General features: G+C 63.5%; 1 protein-coding gene across 5 annotated transcripts in view; it reads left to right on the forward strand.

Annotated features, from left to right (window-relative positions):
- ARVCF (ARVCF delta catenin family member) overlaps positions 1–17,099 on the forward strand; it is a 36,302-nt gene that overhangs the window by 13,234 nt on the left and 5,969 nt on the right. For 3 of the 5 annotated variants that reach the window (XR_013831360.1, XM_079943001.1, XM_079943003.1), the window contains exons 2-9: positions 3,714–3,737; positions 3,839–4,066; positions 12,295–12,453; positions 12,562–13,082; positions 14,024–14,523; positions 15,078–15,261; positions 16,051–16,168; positions 16,516–16,687. Coding sequence is in view for 4 of the 5 variants with exons in the window: in XM_079943001.1 (XP_079799127.1) it covers positions 3,714–3,737; positions 3,839–4,066; positions 12,295–12,453; positions 12,562–13,082; positions 14,024–14,523; positions 15,078–15,261; positions 16,051–16,168; positions 16,516–16,687 (1,906 nt within the window). In the remaining variant the exon portion in view is untranslated. The remainder of the gene's footprint in view (positions 1–3,713; positions 3,738–3,838; positions 4,067–12,294; positions 12,454–12,561; positions 13,083–14,023; positions 14,524–15,077; positions 15,262–16,050; positions 16,169–16,515; positions 16,688–17,099) is intronic. The other 2 variants (XM_079943002.1, XM_079943000.1) reach the window with 1 other exon arrangement.

The raw sequence follows: 17,099 nt of genomic DNA on the forward strand, positions 1-17,099 counted from the left end.
AGCGGCTCCTGCCCTGGGGCTGACCAGTGCTGCCAGGGACCTGGCTCTCCCTTAGCCCAGGGCGCCCCATCAGTGCAGGGCAAGAGCCCCTTGGGAAGAACCGCCCAGACCGTTCCCCCTGCACAGAGTAGTTGTACTCTGTGTGGTCAGTGGGTGCTGCTGGGTGTCCACAGGGACGGTTTGGGGGCAGGAGGAGGTCACTGAGGGGCCATCTCTGTCCACCTCCCACCTCCATGGTGTCGGGTCCAGGTGGCGATAGGGTCACCTCCTCTGCTAGGGAAACCCAGTTTCCAGGCTGAATTCTGTTACAGTTCTCCCAGCTCCCTGAAAACCTAGCTGCTTCCCTCAGGTGGCGGGCGGCAACGCCCAAGCCCCTGGGGAGAGTTCCCTGGCCTCGCGCTCACTTGCCTGGCCTGCTGGGGTGGGGGAGGGGCACCTGCTTTCCCATTTCTTACTTGCCTCTCGCGAAGGCAGTAGCTCTTAGAACATGGGTACGTGCAGAACTTCGGACCTGCTGCAACCTGTGGGCCAGGAGCCCTCCACCCAGAGCACCGCTGCAGCCAACACGCCCTCTTTCCAGTGCGTGTGTATATGTGTGTGTGTGCGCGCGCGCGCGCGTGACCATTTCCACACTCATCCTTCGCACCTCATCTCTGGGCCACATGCCTTTTTGATGACCTTTTCCCACCTCAAGTTGGGGTTCGGTTTTTCCTACTGACTTATATAATCACCGTATAGATGAAGGATATCACTTTTCTACTGGATGTTGTGAAGACGATCCCAGTACATTGACAGTATTTTCGTTTTCTTTGTCGTTTTCTCCTACTTCCCACATCATGGAAAATTGCAAACACAACAGTGGAGAGTAGTGTGACGTGTCCCCACGTGCCCACGCATCTTCCGCAGCAGTGGAGCCGTGTCTACATGTACAGTCCCACTTGTTGTCTGTCTGAAACGCTCGCTACACTTGAAAAGCAAGCCACAACCACAGCACGTGGCACTCTTTCTGGATGTTTAGAAATGTTTCATTCTCACAAAGGCAAGCTGGTCCTTTTTCCTTGGCAGTTCCTTCCACTGCTTTAAGGTCAAGAACGGACTCTTCCCATCCAAGCCCCCCCCCCACCCTGCGACTCCCGCATTACACCAACTACGGGTGACCCTGTGGTCCTGGCCGTGGCACAGTGCCCGTCCTCGTGGGCTTGGCCAGAAGCTGTCCCCGTGGCTGTGGGCACCATCCAACCACAGCAGGGGCGGTAGGGTAAAGATGGGCACTTGCAAGGCCTGAACAGTGCTGGGAGCATGGGGGGGACACCGTGCATTCCCAGGTGGGTGGCCTTCAGCACCCCTGCTGCCTACTTTCCTCCCCATCAAGTGGGTGGGGCCAGGAGTGTGAAAGGAGGCTCCACCCGTAGCCAGTCCCCTCCCTCCCCTTGTGAAGGTTGGGGCAGTGGGCAGTGTACCAACAAATGGCCGGCGAGGGGTCAGCACTGGAGCCCAGGCCTCCTGCCAGCCTGACCCGTAGGAAATTCCTCTAATTCCTCAACCCAGATTGGACTCTGTCCCCATAATTTCTGGAGCAGGGTTTGGCTGGACTCCTTCTGAGGAGGAGCGGCTGATTTAGCAGGAAGACGCTAAGTGTGGGCATGGTTTCGGGGGAGGGTGGGCATCTCCTCAGTTCCTCCGTGTGCCTGCACCCTCATGGGGGAGCGGGCACTGGTCACAGTGGTGCCCCAGCGGGTTTGGGGGCCCCTTCCCAGGAGTGTTTCTCAGCCTCACCCTTGCTCACCCATTCATCCACCCAACTACCCGTCCACTCATTCCTCCTGCCCGCCTCCCATTCTCCCCCCACCCTGCTGCCTCCGTACCCACCCACCCTCCCATGCAGCCCCCTCCTGGCAGCCTCCATACGTCCCCTCACTGTTCATCCGTATCCCTTTCCACCCGGTCTCCTGCCCTTCTATCCCTCCATCCACCCAACATCCACCCACCTGGGGCCACTCCTGGGGTGCCTAGGCCTGGACACGTGCCCCAGGACAGGCTGCCTGTGTCTGCATGGCACATGTGTCCCTGTCCTCTTCCTAAATCCACCCCATGGGTGACGGGCAAGCGTGGTGAGGAGCGGCCTCCACCGAGGACTCAGGAAGCTGGTGGCTTGGTCTGGGCAGGGGCGGGAGGGGCCTGCCCAGCAGGCAGTGTGGGGCCCTCGCAGGGGAACAGAGGCTGGGAAGGCATTGGCCAGAGAGGAGAGTGAGGGTCATTGAGGTCCCGCACATGGCACTTCCCTGGCGGCCCCCAGGCCTCCCGGGACAGCAGAGGAAGCAAGTCTGGAGCCGACCTCTACCCAGGATCAGCTGGGTAAAGCATCTTTGAAGTCTCATGGTCCATCTTAAAAATTCATGCATATTTTGCCGTCCATGTTAGCACGTAGGTCTGCAGCCATCCCACCACCGCCATGCTGACCACCACCTCTCCCAGCAGGAATTCAGTTCGTTGCTGTTTCATTTGTGTGACGGGTGCTGGGGAAGTGGAGCCCAGCCCTGGACCCACGCTGGTCTCTTCCCTCGATGGGCCTTGATTTCCCCAGCTGTTGCGGGTGCTGAGGGAGTCTCTGTGCTGTCCTTTCACCTTGAAGTGCACCCACACCCCTGGCCCAGCTGGCACTGGTATGGCCAAGCCCTGCGCTGACCCTTCCTTTCCAGGGCTCTGTCCTTGCAGCCGGTTCCCCGGGGGCCCATGAGCAGCAGAGCTGACCCTTCAGGGGTACTGCCAGCCATGCCCAGGCCCCATGTTGGTATGGCCTTGGCGGGCTGGCCTGGGTCAGGCTTTGTGCTGCACATGGAGCCCCCGCGTGGCCTGCGCCCCACCCGCTGCCGTGCCAAGAGCCTGGGTCTGAGCACACATACTTCTGCTGCTCTTTGCCCACAAAAAGCAAACATGCTGGTCAGCCAGGGAGCAACTGGTAAGGAAAAGCGCTGGCTCTGGCTCGTCTTTGCAGCTGCCAAGCTCCCACTGCCCCCACCCGCTCCCCGGGGGCCCACAGGGGCAGCGCTGGGCTGGGGCCCGGGCAGGCCTGACTCTCTCCAGACGCTGGGCCTCAGGCGCCCAGGCCCCTGCCCTCAGCCTCCTTCGGGGTCAGGCGTCAGGCACATGGGCCACTTCTGGACACGGAATCTCAGCCAGGCTGTATGCATGGGGTAGACACCGCCCTTGCTCCCAGCGTGGCTGGGAGTGGAGGTGGGACCACTGGTCTGCAGGCCCGCGTCATCCCCGCACCTGCCTAGGTGGCCAGGCACCCAGTGGCTGCGGAGCAACTTCTCACTCCCTGCCAACTAGTGTGCCAGCTCTGCCGTGCGAGCTGTGTGGCTACAGACAGGTCCCCCACCCTCTCTGGGCCCCAGCGCCCACCTCAGTGAGATGGGCCTGTGCTGGTGCCATGAGGGTGGGGTGAACTGGCATGTGCTTTGGACAGCAGAGGGCCTGGGAGGTCTGAGAGCTGGTCACACCAGCTCTTTCTTTCCTTCCCTTCCCTCCCCTTCCCTTCCCTCCCCAGCAGGCTCTGGGACACCCATGGTCCGAGGTTCTGCTGGGCCTGGCAGGAAGCAGGGAGCCCGGGTCAGAGCCCCACACACCACAGGGAGGGAGCCGGCTGCTTCCGGCCAGCCTTGGATTAATGGCTTTTAATTTAGAATTTAATCAATGTGGCTTCTCTCCAGAGAGCTGGATGCTGTGGTCTGGGAGTGAGTCATGTGATCTGTGAGTGGGGTGGGCAGGGGGCCCACGACGGCCTCTCCATTCCCCCGCCCTGGCCCCACCCTGACTTGCTCTGCTTTGCCTGCAGTCAGCCAGCATCCTGGTCATGGAGGACTGCAACGTGCACTCGGCTGCCAGCATCCTGGCCTCAGTGAAGGAGCAGGAGGCCCGCTTCGAGCGGCTGACACGGGCATTGGAGCAGGAACGGCGCCATGTTGCCCTGCAGCTGGAGCGTGCCCAGCAGCCTGGCATGGGCAGCAGTGGCGTGGGCAGTGGGCAGCCCTTGTCGATGGCCTGGCAACAGCTTGTCCTGCAGGTAACAGCCCAGGGACTCAGGAAGGGTGAAAATGGCCAAGTGGGGAAAAAATCAAGGGGCCTAGGTGGACCACAAGCCAGCATGCAGTGGCTTATTGCACGACCTGGGGCCTCTGGGGAGGGAAAGAAAGTGGGATTCCAACCCCCTTGGGTATGCAGGGCATCATGTGACAAATGGGCAGAACACAGCCCAACCCTCAGAACAGCACTTTCCACTTGTGTGAGCCCTCAGGGCCCAGACAGCTGGGCAGGGTCTGTTCTGGGCGGCTCAGCAGTCAGCCTGGTGACACTGAGGGTTTTGCTTCCATGGAGTCTCTCTGCCTTCGTTGCCTGCATCAGTCAGTGGGTCAGCCCTGGGGGAGGCTTGAGCAGGGCTGAGGCTCTGCCTGCAGCCCAGCAGGTGACTGGCCATTGCCCCTGCTCAGCCCCAGGAGGTGTAGAGCCCAGTCTGCTCTTGGCCAGGCCCTGAGAACTCTGAAGTTGGGATGTACAGTGAGGTCAGGAGGCCTCGTGGGGTCCTCCCGACACGAGCTGTGCCCCAGTACCGAACCTTCAGATGGGGCAATAGCGCCTGGCTCCTGGGGTGCTGGTGGGGGAGGAGGGAGTTTGCTGTGATTGTTGCAGTTCCTGTGATTGACTGAGATGCAGGGCAGGGCACGGGCAGAGCTCCAGGGAGCCGGACGGGCTGCTGGCTGTGGGGCCCCGGCACATATGTGCTGGCGGCTTGGGGCGGCCTGGACCTCTGTGGCTGGAGAGAAAAGGAGGGGGTTACGGGTCTTGGTGGAGACTGGCCCAGTGCGCTAGCTTCATCTAGCCTGGGCGTTTGGGGCTCAGAAGCAGTGGTCTGTGTCAAGCTGGGGGACCTGGCCAGTAACTGCCCCCAAGCCTTGATGTCCTCATCTACCAGTGGGTGATCCATACGCACGGCCCAGCATGGTCCACAGTCAGAGCTGAAGGCGCATCTTCAGTGGGCCCATACACACTGGGTAGCTGTCTTTCCAAGCCAGCTGGTGCTGACGTGGCCGCACAGCCAGTTCATGGGAGGCTGGAACTGAGGCCAGGTGGGGCTACGTATGAGGGCCACCCCTGTGGCCCCCTGGACCCCAGGCACTCCAAAGGGTGAGGCCTGCACCCCCAAATTTGGGGAGCAGAACAGCCCGCTGAGCCACACAGGGACAGTGGCAGCCCATGACCCCAAGGCCACTCTTTAGGCTCCAAGCCCTCTTTCCAGCCCTCCCAGGCCGGAAAGGGCTCTGGCTTCCAGCCCAGAGGGTGCTGCTGAGGGTCAACGCCCCTGTGGGAAGACATTCCCATAGCCTGGAGCTGCCCTGGCCTCCTGAGGGCTGCAGCCTGAAGATCAGGCCACCACCCTCCTCGCCCACTACCCCTCCCCACCCAAGGCCCTCCAAGACCTGCCCTTGGTTTTCTCTCTTGGGAGGAGATGGTTTCTCAGGCTGAGATCAGAGAGAGTGTGTTCCCAGGGCTGTGGCTGGACTAGCGGGGCTGATGGGGAGGCAGCCACATCCAGCGGGCCAGGCCTGGCAGCCTCCATGCCAAACCTGCTTCCCAGACCCATCTCAGCAGGAGGTGCCTAGTGACCCACCTGTGAGCCACGGCTGCCTGGACCTGGTCCTCGGTGTCAGAGCCTGGATCTGTGCAGCTTGGAGGCTGGTGGCAAGGCAGGTAGCTGGGGCTGGGGAGTCGAGAGTCTCGGGGTGCTGCTCCACAGTGCTGGCTGCCTGCCCTTCATCCTCTAGCAGAAAGGGTCGCCTCCTCCAGACACCTGGAGCAGGCTGGCTGGAGCAGGACTGACCCTCAAGCAATGTGTGTGTGTGTGTGGAGGCGGGGGACACCTTTAGGGACCTGGCCAACTTTGGGCTGGGCCAAGAGGGGGATGAGGCTAGGGCAGTAACAGATGGTGAAATTTGGGAGAAGACAGAAATGACTCACATGTAAGCATCCAGGCCAAGTTCTCTCAGGGCAGCGGTACAGTCTTCTGCTCCTGCCCCAGGTAGCTCCACGGACGGAAGTTACAGGGGGTCCAGTGGTAAGGACAACTCAAGGGAAACTGAGACTCAGAGGAACATGCAGTGGACACCCAGAGTGCTTGAGCATGCTGGTTGCATGGCCTATGTGCATGGAGTGTCCTAGAAGAGGAGTGGGGTCTGGGGAGAAGCAGGTGGGAAGCAGAAAGCCAAGGCTAAGGCCCCCTCTCTTGCCCAGCCTGCTGAACCTTTGTGGGCCGGCCCAGCTCTGTTCAATCCAGAGCATAAGTCTCTTGTTCTTGGTGTGAGAGCCGTTGGCTTGCGTTTGCGGGGTATGACCCGAGAGGGCCCCAGCCCAGACCCTTCCCTGTGTCTACGCTTCCCTTTGGCCAAGCCAGACCCCCAGGGTGGCTGCACCTCCATGCCAGGCTGCTGGGGGTGGGGAGTGCACCATAGTAGGAGAAGCCCTGATTAACCGTCCCCTCTAGCTACCACTTCCCAATAGGTCAAAGACATGGAAGGGAGAGGATCTGAGGCCAGCTGGGCCCCACAAGCTTTCGCCCAGGGTCACCCAAGAGTTGTGCTCCCTCCCCTCCCTTTGATCTGCTCTGACACCTCTCAGAGGATGGGGGACCCCTGGGCCTCTGTGACTTGATGGGGAGAACGCAAGGGAAAGTGGGTCAGTGCAGGCCCGGGTTGAGCTCTGTGGGGACGCTTACTGGGGAGGTGCTGGAGGGTTGGCAAGAGCCTGGAGCCAGATCGCCGTCAATACTCTTATAGGCCACCATTTCACAGCTAGGGGAAACTGAGTCGCAGCCGGGATGGGCAGCTTGTGCCAGGAGGGTGGTCTTGCAGGATGCCTTAGCCACACTGGCCCCTGCATTGCCAGAACTGTTTCCTCAACTGCAGGGGTTGGGCTGTGGGCTCTTTTACTGGGGGTAAACCGAGGCCTGGGAAGGAGGACTCGGCGGGAAAATGCTACCTCCGCGGTACGGGAGTGGGGAAGCCCTGACTGACCTGATCGCAGGGGCAGAGGGCGACCCCGGCCCAAGGCTGCAGGCAAGACCCGCTCCGCGCCGGTCGGGGCGGGGCTTTGCCCCGCCCAATTGGCCTCCCGCCGCCCCGCCCCTCCCGGGTGAGACCCCAGCTGATTGGCTGCTATCCACCCCGCCCCAGCTTGGCCCCTCCCGATTGGCTGCTCGCCTCACCGTCCCGCCCCTCCCGATTGGCCGCTGGTCGCGCCTAGCCAGGTCGGCCCCGCGGGGAGCGAGTCCGCCTAACCGGAGCTGAGCGGCCGAGGCACCGCAGCTGAACCCAGTCCAGCCGCCGCCACCGCCGGCTCGCGTCCCCCGCGCCCGGCCCGATGCCGGCCGAACTCAGACAGGTTGGAGGGAACTTGGTCCCGGGCGGGGGCACTGTCCCAGGGGCTGGTGGCGGAGGGCGGGGCGCCGGCCCTCCGGGAGGACCCGCTTTTGTTCGTGGAGCCGCCGGCCGGAGGTGGCTATTGTCTGCGCCCCCGGGCCGGGGCCGGGCGGGGCGGCGAAGTGAGCGCGCCACCGGGGGTGCGGGGAGCGGGTGGAGGGGTGGGAGCGGGCGCACCCGGGCCAGCGCCCGGGACAGGTGCCTGGGACGGGGTGGTGGGCAGGGCCTTCCCGAGCAGACCCTCTGCGCAGGTGGGAGGCCGAATCTGGAGAGGGCGGCGCGACTAGGCCTCCCCCAAATTCACAGGGCCCCGGCTCTGGGGGCCGCGCAGGAGCTTCGGAGCTTTAATGGAAGCCGGGTCTGCCGCGGCAGCGCACGTGGGGAGAGGGCTGGGGGACTGCCCTGCCCACGTGCGGAGGCGGAGGGGGGCTTCCTCCCAGCACCAGCATGGGGGAAGGCTCGCGGGCAGCCTGCACTCTTGCTCAGAGGGGCGGGGTCCCCTAACAGGCGGGGAAACTGAGGCAGAGTGGAGGAGCAAGAGGTAGGTCTCCTACACACCTGCTCACCTGGACAGCTAGGTGCCTGCCTGCCCCAGAGATGGAGAGGCCAGTTCAGGGGAGCTGGGGGAATGTGGGGCCACTGTGTGCCTGATGGGTGTGGGCTGGGCTTGGGAAAGCTAGGGTGGGTGATGGCCTACCTTGCCGTCGCCCACAAGCTTGCTCCCCCAGTCTGCTGGGCACCTACTGCCCCTTGGCCTCTTGGCCATTCATCCTGGGCCTGCGCCCTTGCAGGTGGACTGCTGCTGTGGAGCGGGGAGCTCCCGGTCAGCCAGGGCTGGGTTCGCCACTGTGGGCACCAAGGGAGAGGACGTCTGTAATGGCCAAGGACTTGCTCCCTGGTGGGAGATGCTTGCCTGGCTTGGCCTGGACTTCATCCAGGATGGCCGCTCTGGATGGGGGGCTGGTATTCCTCCACCCCTCGGTTCATTCATCCAGCAGCAGCTGTCTCGTGCTCTCTGAGAGCCTCGACAGGGGGTTGTGGGAGCCAGGGGTGGGATCCCACCTTAATCTATCCCTTGCGTGTGCTGGTGGGGCTGTGGACAGGGTGGGACAACCACCCCACATCTTGTTCTTCGTGATCCAGACCATGGGTGCTCATCTCTCAAGGGCAGACATTGCAGGTGGATCCGTGCCTCTGGGACCCCAGTTCAGCTCCCCACCAGTGGTGACTTGGCTTGTTTCCTCTGTCCCCTCCTTCCGCCATTCCCACATGCGCCCCCAGAGGCTGCTGTGGGCTTTTGCCCAGGGGTGGCCCCTCTGTGTCTTGTCCCATGTCTCAGTTTTCTGAGCCTCACACACCTTAGATCTGGTCACAAAGTCAGGACTGGCACTATCCCACCTGTCCTGTGGCCTGGACACCCCGGGTCCTTCTTGTTTTCATACAAGAAAGCTGAGCCCAGGTGTGTGACAGGGCCAGAGCCCTCCAGCTCTGGGCCTCTGGAGACCCTCTTGAGAGCAGTGGTTGGGTCCACCTTTCTGGGATACTGGTCACTCCCGCCCCTGCTTGGAGTCCTGGGCTCGGCCCCTCCCACAAGTTCACAGGAGCTCATGGGAAACTCCAGAAGTGTACAGCAGCCCCTTGCTGGTCCAGACCCAGGGCCCCTGGACCAAGTGGACCATGGATGGGAGGACCATGGGACAGATTTGGGCCCTGGGGAGAGCTGATGGGAGGCTGGACAGTCATCCCAGCGAGAGAGGCAAGGATGGTGCCAGGGCAGAGGGAGGGTAAGGCAGTTGACAGGACTTGGCGGAATTTGGGGTGTGGGGGAGGCTGCAGGTGTTGTTCATGTCTAGGGTATGAGGGAAATCTGGGACTGCAGGGCTGGGGGTTCCTGAGGTGGGCCAGCCTGGGTAGGTGGCCATGGGACATGGGGCCCTAGAGCAGGGCCTTGAGGCCAGACGAGGATCCAGGCAGCCTGGTCAGCAACCTCTGTTGAGAGCTGACTGTGTCCTGGTCAGTCAGTCTGTGACCCCATGTTCTCACCCCAAAGACATTTCAGAGGCCCAAGGCAGGGGTCGACCTTGGGCTCCTTCTACCCTAGGCCTTGGATCCCCCACCTGCCGGCTCTGAGACTCCCATGGTAGATGCTGCATAGGTGGTTGAGGAAGTCTGGACACGCAGGTAGAAGGCAGGAGGGGATGTCGGTGCTGGGTGCTGTCGGGAGAGCCTGTGAACTGATGTGCCTGGGCCGGGGAGCTGGGATGGGTGTTCGTGCACATGTGTGTCCAGGTCCCTTTCTGCATGTGTGTGCCCAGGCGTGTGTAACGGGGGCCGGGCCTCCCTGTGATCGCCGGCTGACTCACGCTCCCGCCTCCCTGCCCACCGGGGTGAAGTCATCACCATTTTTAGCTCCCTGAGGTCATTTGCCAGTCAGGGCTCTTGGGGCCTTGGGATCCCGCTGCCGGGCTGCCCGGGCTGGGTGTTGGTAGCTGATGCTGCAGGGTTGCCAGGCCTTGTTGGGCCCCTGGCTCTCCTGGACCCCCATCCCCTCTTCCCCCCAATTCTGCATTGTGTCTGCAGGCTGGAGTGAGAAGCAGCAGCCAGGCCCCCCTGGCACTGAGGTCCAAGATGTGCACCCCCTGTGCCACCCTCTAGCAGCCCAAGCCTGGCCAGGGGGTAGTGGCTCTTCTCGGAGAGGGTTAAATGTATGCAAATGTATGCATACCTACTATGGGGTTCGTACTCCTGGCAGTGTCCTGGACAACCTGGTCTCCTCCTGTCAGTCCTGCTCCCTGCACTCCCTGTTCCCTGTGCTTTGTAGCCATGGGGCCTTGCTGCTCCCCCGCTTCCCCGGCTGAGCAGAGAGCTCACTGCCAGCCACACTTTTGCTCCCACAGTTGCCAAGTGCAGATGGGGCGGCCGAGGCCCCAGCAGGGGCATGCTGTCCCTGAACCTATGCTCCAGAACCGCCCCAGCTCCCCAGTGCCCTCAGAGAAGAGCCAGGCCACCCTGCCCAGCCGCATACCAGCGTGTCCCCACCCCAGGCCTCAGTTTACTTCTCTTTCCCAAGGAACAGCATCCTTCCTTCCTGGCCAGGTCCCCGACAGGCATACTACTTGCGTTCTAGGACTGAGAAGGCGGCAGCCAAGGCTGTCTCCCCAGAGGGGTGACATGTGACTGAAAGCCCTTCCCTGTGGATGCCTGAAATCCCCCGTTAGCAGTTTGTGCAGTTCTGGGTAGTCCTTTCTCCTCTGTCAGGCCTCAGTTTCTCTTTTTCATAAAATCACATATTGTCCTCCGAAGCCCTGCTTCTGGGGGAGGGGGCACATTCTGTGACCTCTTCCTCTGTCACCAGAGCCTGAGGGATGCTCCCAGCAGGTTGGTGCAGGCTTCTGGGACCCCTGAAGAGGCTGCAGGGGCCCAGAACCTTAGCACTGTATTTGGGGGGACATGCATTCCTTTAGGACAGGACCCCAACCTGGGGAGACTTCACACCCGAGGCCCTCGGGAGGTAGGCCCCGAGGGCAGCCCTGGGCACCTTGCCTTGCATGCTCCTGGGCCCGGGGACGGGAGCAGAGCAGGGCTCTGGTGCCAGGCAGATGCAGGTTGAGCTGCTGGCCTTTCCTGGGCCTCAGCTCCCTGTCTGTGCAGGCTTCAGGGGCCTGGGGCCCAGGCGGGGACCCATCCCACAAGGCACGGGCCTGGGCCCTGGAGCAGGACCTGTCCTCCTGCTGACCCGGCCCTGGCTGCCCGGGAATGTGCTCCCCCGTGCCCGCCCACTGCAGCTTGGGTTTCAGCTCCTACCCGTCCTGGCCAGACGCTGATCCTGGGATGTTGGCATGGTGGGGGGGGGACCCAGGTGGTCAGAGGCCTGGGGTCCCCATGCCACTCAGCATAGCAGGGGTCCAGCCCAGCTGTGCTGTGGGCTGGCCTGTCCTCTCTGAGCCTCAGTTTCCCCACTGGTGAATCTGGCCAGTAGGCCTGTGGGCTTTAGAAGAGCCTCTCTCCAGCACCATCTTGCCTGTGGGGATGTTGGCAAGGGGGGCTGAGAGCTGAGGGCCAAGGCTGGGGAGACCCGGGGGTGTGTGGGGGAGGGGACACCAGGGTTCCCATCAAGGATCAGCTGGGCCCACATTGGCCTGAATCCACCCTCTCTGGGCTCTCTGATATGACACCCAGGGCCTCAGTGAGGGGTACCAGCCACTGGCCCGAGTGAGGTAGGGCCAGGCCCTGCCCACTCAGCACCCCAAGAGTATCTGGGCCGGAAGGGGCAAGGGTATTTTGGTGTTCTGAGTGCGCAGGGCATTCTGGGAGTTGGGTATTTCTGTCCTGCGAGGGTGTCTAGCTGGCCTTGGGGATGGTGGGAGCCTCGGTGTGGCCACAGGGAGTCGGTGAACAATGCTGAAATTGCCACCCCCTGCACCCAAGGTTTCTGGGGTGGGCAGGGAGGAGGCACAGGAAAGAGCCATCCTTTAGGGAGGGCACAGGCAGGGGTGATGAGTGATGTCAGGAGAGCGTCCTGTGGGTGCTTGGGCCTCCAGGAGCTGTGGCAGCTGGGCTTACAGCTCAGACAGGGCTGCCCAAGACTGCGCCGCTGGGCCCAGGGCCTTATCCACTAGATCAGCCCGAGGAGGACCTGGGGTGGGGACCAGCCCCTCAGCTTTCAGAGGCAAGAATGTGCTGCTGTCCTCACCAGCCGGGGCTGAGACAGGCCCTGGGGCAGGGGAAGAAGGCCCTCCTGGCGTCCAGGCCAGCACGAGCTTCCTTGCCCCAGGGCTGCTGAGCACGGGGTCCTCCCACCAACACCTGCCCCCTTGCCCAGGAGCAGAGCCCGGGCAGCCAGGCCTCTTTGGCCATGATGCCGGAGGCGCCTGAGGTGCTGGAGGAGACAGTGACGGTGGAGGAGGACCCTGGCACCCCCACCTCCCATGTGTCCATCGTCACATCGGAAGATGGCACCACTCGTCGCACTGAGACCAAGGTACACCTCGCCCTGGCCTCCTGCAGGCCACCCATTATTCAGGTGGAGGGCTGAGGCCACCCTGGCCTTTCAGGCTGCCAGCCCACAGGCTGCCCCCTCACCCACCAGGTCACCAAGACAGTCAAGACGGTGACCACTCGAACAGTGCGCCAGGTGCCCGTGGGCCCTGATGGCCTCCCCCTGCTGGACGGTGGCCACCCACTGGGCCCCTTCACCGATGGCCCCCTGGACCGACACTTCCTGCTGCGCGGGGGTGGCCCGGCGGCCACTCTCTCCCGCACCTGCCTTGGCAGCGGAGGCGGCTTTCCTGACGAGCCCCGCGACGTCCCCAGCTATGGCAGCCTGTCCCGCGGGCTGGGTGTGCGGCCTCCGCGCGGAGGCCCCCTGGGCCCAGGCCCTGGTGATGGCTGCTTCACGCTGCCCAGCTGCCGGGAGGCCTTCCCCGCGGGCCCTGAGCCTGGGCCACCAGCCGGCCGCTCCCAGCCCGAGCGGTTCCAGGCAGAGCCGTATGGCTTGGAGGACGACACTCGCAGCCTGGCTGCTGAGGACGAGGGGGGCCCGGAGCTGGAGGCTGACTGTGGCACAGCTGCACGGAGGAGGCCAGACTGTGGGCGGGGCCTGCGCACCAGGTGAGCCCCCATGCGCTGTCACTGCCTCCGGGAAGCCTGCCTTCCACTCCTTGCAGAGTACCACACGGGTAGTCTCGCTGCAGTGCTGTGTTAATAACGCACACATTAGTTTGAATTGGCCTTGGCTCTTCTCAGGGACAGCAGCAAGGGCGGGCTCTGGGCTGTGGGATTGCACTGGGCATCCTCCCTGTGGGTCTGGAGCAAGAGAATCTGGTGACGCGCCCATGCCTGCTGCCCCTGCTCCAGCCAGATGGCCCGGAAGACACAAGCCCAAGGGACCCAGGGCATTTTTCTGAGCTTGGGCCCCAGCCCCTTCCCCATCACAGGAGCACCCAGAACCCAGGCCCTCGGTCCTTCCCTTCCCTCTGCAGCCTTTGGTTCTGTCTCCCCTGCCCTCAGCTTCTCTGTCTGTCAGGTGGGAACATGACCACTGCCTGGGTCTGGATTACGCTTTGTGGCCACAGGCGAGACACTCGCCCACCCCCAGCCCCAATCCCTCACCTAGGAAGTGGGTTTGACATCTTGTGCCCTGGAGAACTGGTGGCCTGAGGCCCCTCAGATGGTCCTACCAGGCTGGCTATGTGCAAGGGGTGCACTAGCCAGACATGGCCTCATGGGGAGGTGGGACCCCAGTCACAGACAGATGTTTCGTAGACACACATTTAGCTGGGAGTCAGGGAAACTGCCTGGTGATGGGAGTGAGTGAGCTCCCATCTGGGAGGGATACAAGTTCTGATGACATTGGCTGGGGTTTGGCTCTGTCACTGGCTGTGAGTTAGTTCTTGCTGGGTCGGGTATGACCCTCAGCACCGACGATGCTCTAGGCTCAGCCCTGCCCCATGGGTTCATGGTCCCCCGGAGAATGTGTGATGGGGCCGCTTGGGGGCAAGGCCAGCCAGCAGCCGCGAGAAGACGGTCATGCACCGTGCTCACCTGCACAGGGCCTACGAGGACGTGGCGGACGATGGCGGTGAGCTGATGGAGGAGCGGCCCCCCTTCCCAGCCACGACGGCGCCCCTGGCCCAGCCGGAACATGGCAGCCTGGGCAGCCTGGACCGGGCAGTGCGGCGCTCACCCTCGGTGGACAGTGCCCGCAAGGAGCCGCGCTGGCGGGACCCCGAGCTGCCCGAGGTGCTGGCCATGCTGCGGCACCCCGTGGACCCCGTGAAGGCCAACGCGGCCGCCTACCTGCAGCACCTGTGCTTTGAGAACGAGGGTGTCAAGCGCCGCGTGCGGCAGCTGCGGGGGCTGCCGCTGCTTGTGGCCCTGCTGGACCACCCGCGGGCGGAGGTGCGGCGCCGGGCCTGTGGGGCACTGCGGAACCTCTCGTATGGCAGGGATGCTGACAACAAGGCCGCCATCCGGGACTGCGGCGGTGTGCCTGCCCTGGTGCGCCTGCTGCGGGCTGCCCGGGACAGCGAGGTCCGCGAGCTCGTCACAGGTGAGGCGCCCGGCCGTCTGCGTCGCGGTTCAGTCGGGAGTCAGGCTTAGGCACTGTGTCAGGTCTCTACCGCTGGACTTGGCCGCCACAGGTGGGGCTGGCACTGGCCCCCTCCCCGCCAGCTCCCATGTCCCCACCATGACTACTCTGGGTCCTGCCTCTCTGGCCCCCCCAGCAGGGCAGTGGTGGGGACCATGGCTGGTCAGGGTCATGTGATGATCCCCTCTTGGCGTGGCCCCAGGAGCATAGTCCCACCTGCCTGGGTGGCTGGGAAGGGGTGGGGAAAAGAAGGCACATGCCAGCTCCAGGCTCCCTGCCAGCCCCTCCTATGTGTCCTGGCCTCTAGGGGGCTCCTTCCCTGCCCCGGGGAGCCCCCTCTCAGTGTGGCGTGTGCATCTCACCCACACCAGAGCAGCACCCAGGGCCTCTTGTGGCTTTTGTCACTCCTGTCTTCCGGCGTGAGCTGGGGCCCGAAGAGGGCGGGGTGGGTCCTGAGCTGGTCCTGTGGGGACAGTGCCTGTGGTCAGCACTGGCGGGTCGATGGCACCCTGCAGGCACACTCTGGAACCTGTCGTCCTACGAACCCCTGAAGATGGTCATCATTGACCACGGCCTGCAGACGCTGACCCATGAGGTCATTGTGCCACACTCGGGCTGGGAGCCAGAGCCCAACGAAGACTCCAAGCCACGGGATGCTGAGTGGACGACTGTCTTCAAGAACACATCAGGCTGCTTGAGGTGTGCGTGGGGCCTTGCTCAGGTGCCCCTCGAAGCCTCCCAGGGCTGTTCCCACCCAAGGAGGCAGGAGCCAAGCACCAGAGCCTGCATGCACACCTGGGGACAGCTGTCCTAGGAATAGCCACGTCCCTGTGTCCCAGATAACATGGAAGACAGCTAGCCACCCAGGCCTCGGCGTCAGAGCCAGGTCACAGTTTCTGCCCGAGTCCCGAGAATGTGCCTGATGGGGCTGTACTCACCCCCACAGGCAGCCTCTGGATGTCTGCCACCCTCCCATGTACCCCTGCTCCATCCCTGCCCAGCTTCGACCCATCCCTGTGACACCCAGGGAAGGGGAGCTAGGATCCTCCTCTCCAGTCTGTCTCAGAGGCCTCATCCCACCTCTTTGTGACCCCTGCCCTCCCCCCACCACCCTTGGAGGCCCTGCAGAGACCCCACAGGCAGTCCTGCGTCCCCTCGGTCCTGCCTGTCCATCAGGATATGCCCCCATGGCCCTCTGGGGTCCTTAGCACAGGGTGGAGCCCTGAACTGCACAGATTCAGGCGTCTGGATCCACTTCTGTCCCTTTGCAGTTCAGCTGGGAGTCAGGGGACCCCCCACCCCACACAGATGCCAGGCCAGGGCCCCCTCCTGGGGTCTCAGCAGTCAGGCCATTGCTTCTTCACCTTCACTGCTAACCTCTTGTCATCTGCTAGCAGCCCTAACGGCATGGCACAGAGCACATTCTGCAGATAAGATGAGACCCCGGAGCTGGAGCTGGGGTCACAGGGCTTGCTCTTGGCCACACAGGAATGTGAGCTCAGATGGTGCAGAGGCCCGGCGGCGACTCCGTGAGTGTGAGGGGCTGGTGGACGCACTCCTGCACGCCCTGCAGTCAGCCGTGGGCAGGAAGGACACAGACAACAAGGTAGGCAGGGAGGCCCTGGCAGGCCCCAGGCAGGGTCAGTATCGCAGCCTCCCATGAAGGGTCGGGGAACGGAGCAGGAGCCCTGGACTATCCAGGCGGCACAGGGGACGGGTGTGTGGTGCAGGGCAGCAGGTGTGCCCTGAAGCCCTGGACCAGGTCCCGCGTGTGGTAGGTGCTCCCCCCTCCTTCCTCAGCCCCTCCCTGGGTTTCGCCCGAGTGGGCCCCTAACCCAGGCCTCCCCATCCTACACCCGGTCCCTTCTGCACTCACGAGCTGTGGCACCTTCCCTGGGGGAGCGGTCAGTGTCCCGTGCCCCCCAGCGGTACCCTAGCCCCCTCTCCCTGCAGTCAGTGGAGAACTGCGTGTGCATCGTGCGGAACCTCTCCTACCACGTGCACAAGGAGGTGCCGGGGGCTGACAGGTACCAGGAGGCCGAGCCCAGGCCCCCGGGCAGTGCCATGGGTGCCCAGCGCCGGAGGAGGGAGGACGCCGGCTGCTTTGGTGGCAAGAAGGCCAAAGGTGTGTGGGTGGGACTGGGGTACTGCTCTAGGACCCCCGACCCTGCCAAGCCGAAGGCCCTCCACACCCACCAGGGACACATTCAGGGAGCCAAGGAGGGTGCCCAGGACCACCTGTGCAGTGGTCCCCCCTGGTGCCCGGACCCAGGCCCTCAGCTCCAGGAAGGGCTTGGGGGCCCAAGTTTGGAAGTGCCGAGGACAGCGCCGCCTCCTGGCATTGGCAGGACACCCGAGGACCCTGGGGAGCCCAGGGGGCAGCACCCCACCTGCCTCACGCCGTCCCTACCTCGGGTGCAGCTGCCAGGGGTCTGTACACTGCCTTCACCTGCCCCACTGCGTTGGCCTTTTCTGATCCCCGTCCCACTTGTGGGCACTCAGCCCCCAAAAGTAATCGGGGTGAGAGTCCCCGTCCC

This window comes from Stenella coeruleoalba (genome assembly GCF_951394435.1).
Source record: "Stenella coeruleoalba genome assembly, chromosome: 14".
Classification (NCBI taxonomy): Eukaryota; Metazoa; Chordata; class Mammalia; order Artiodactyla; family Delphinidae; genus Stenella; species Stenella coeruleoalba.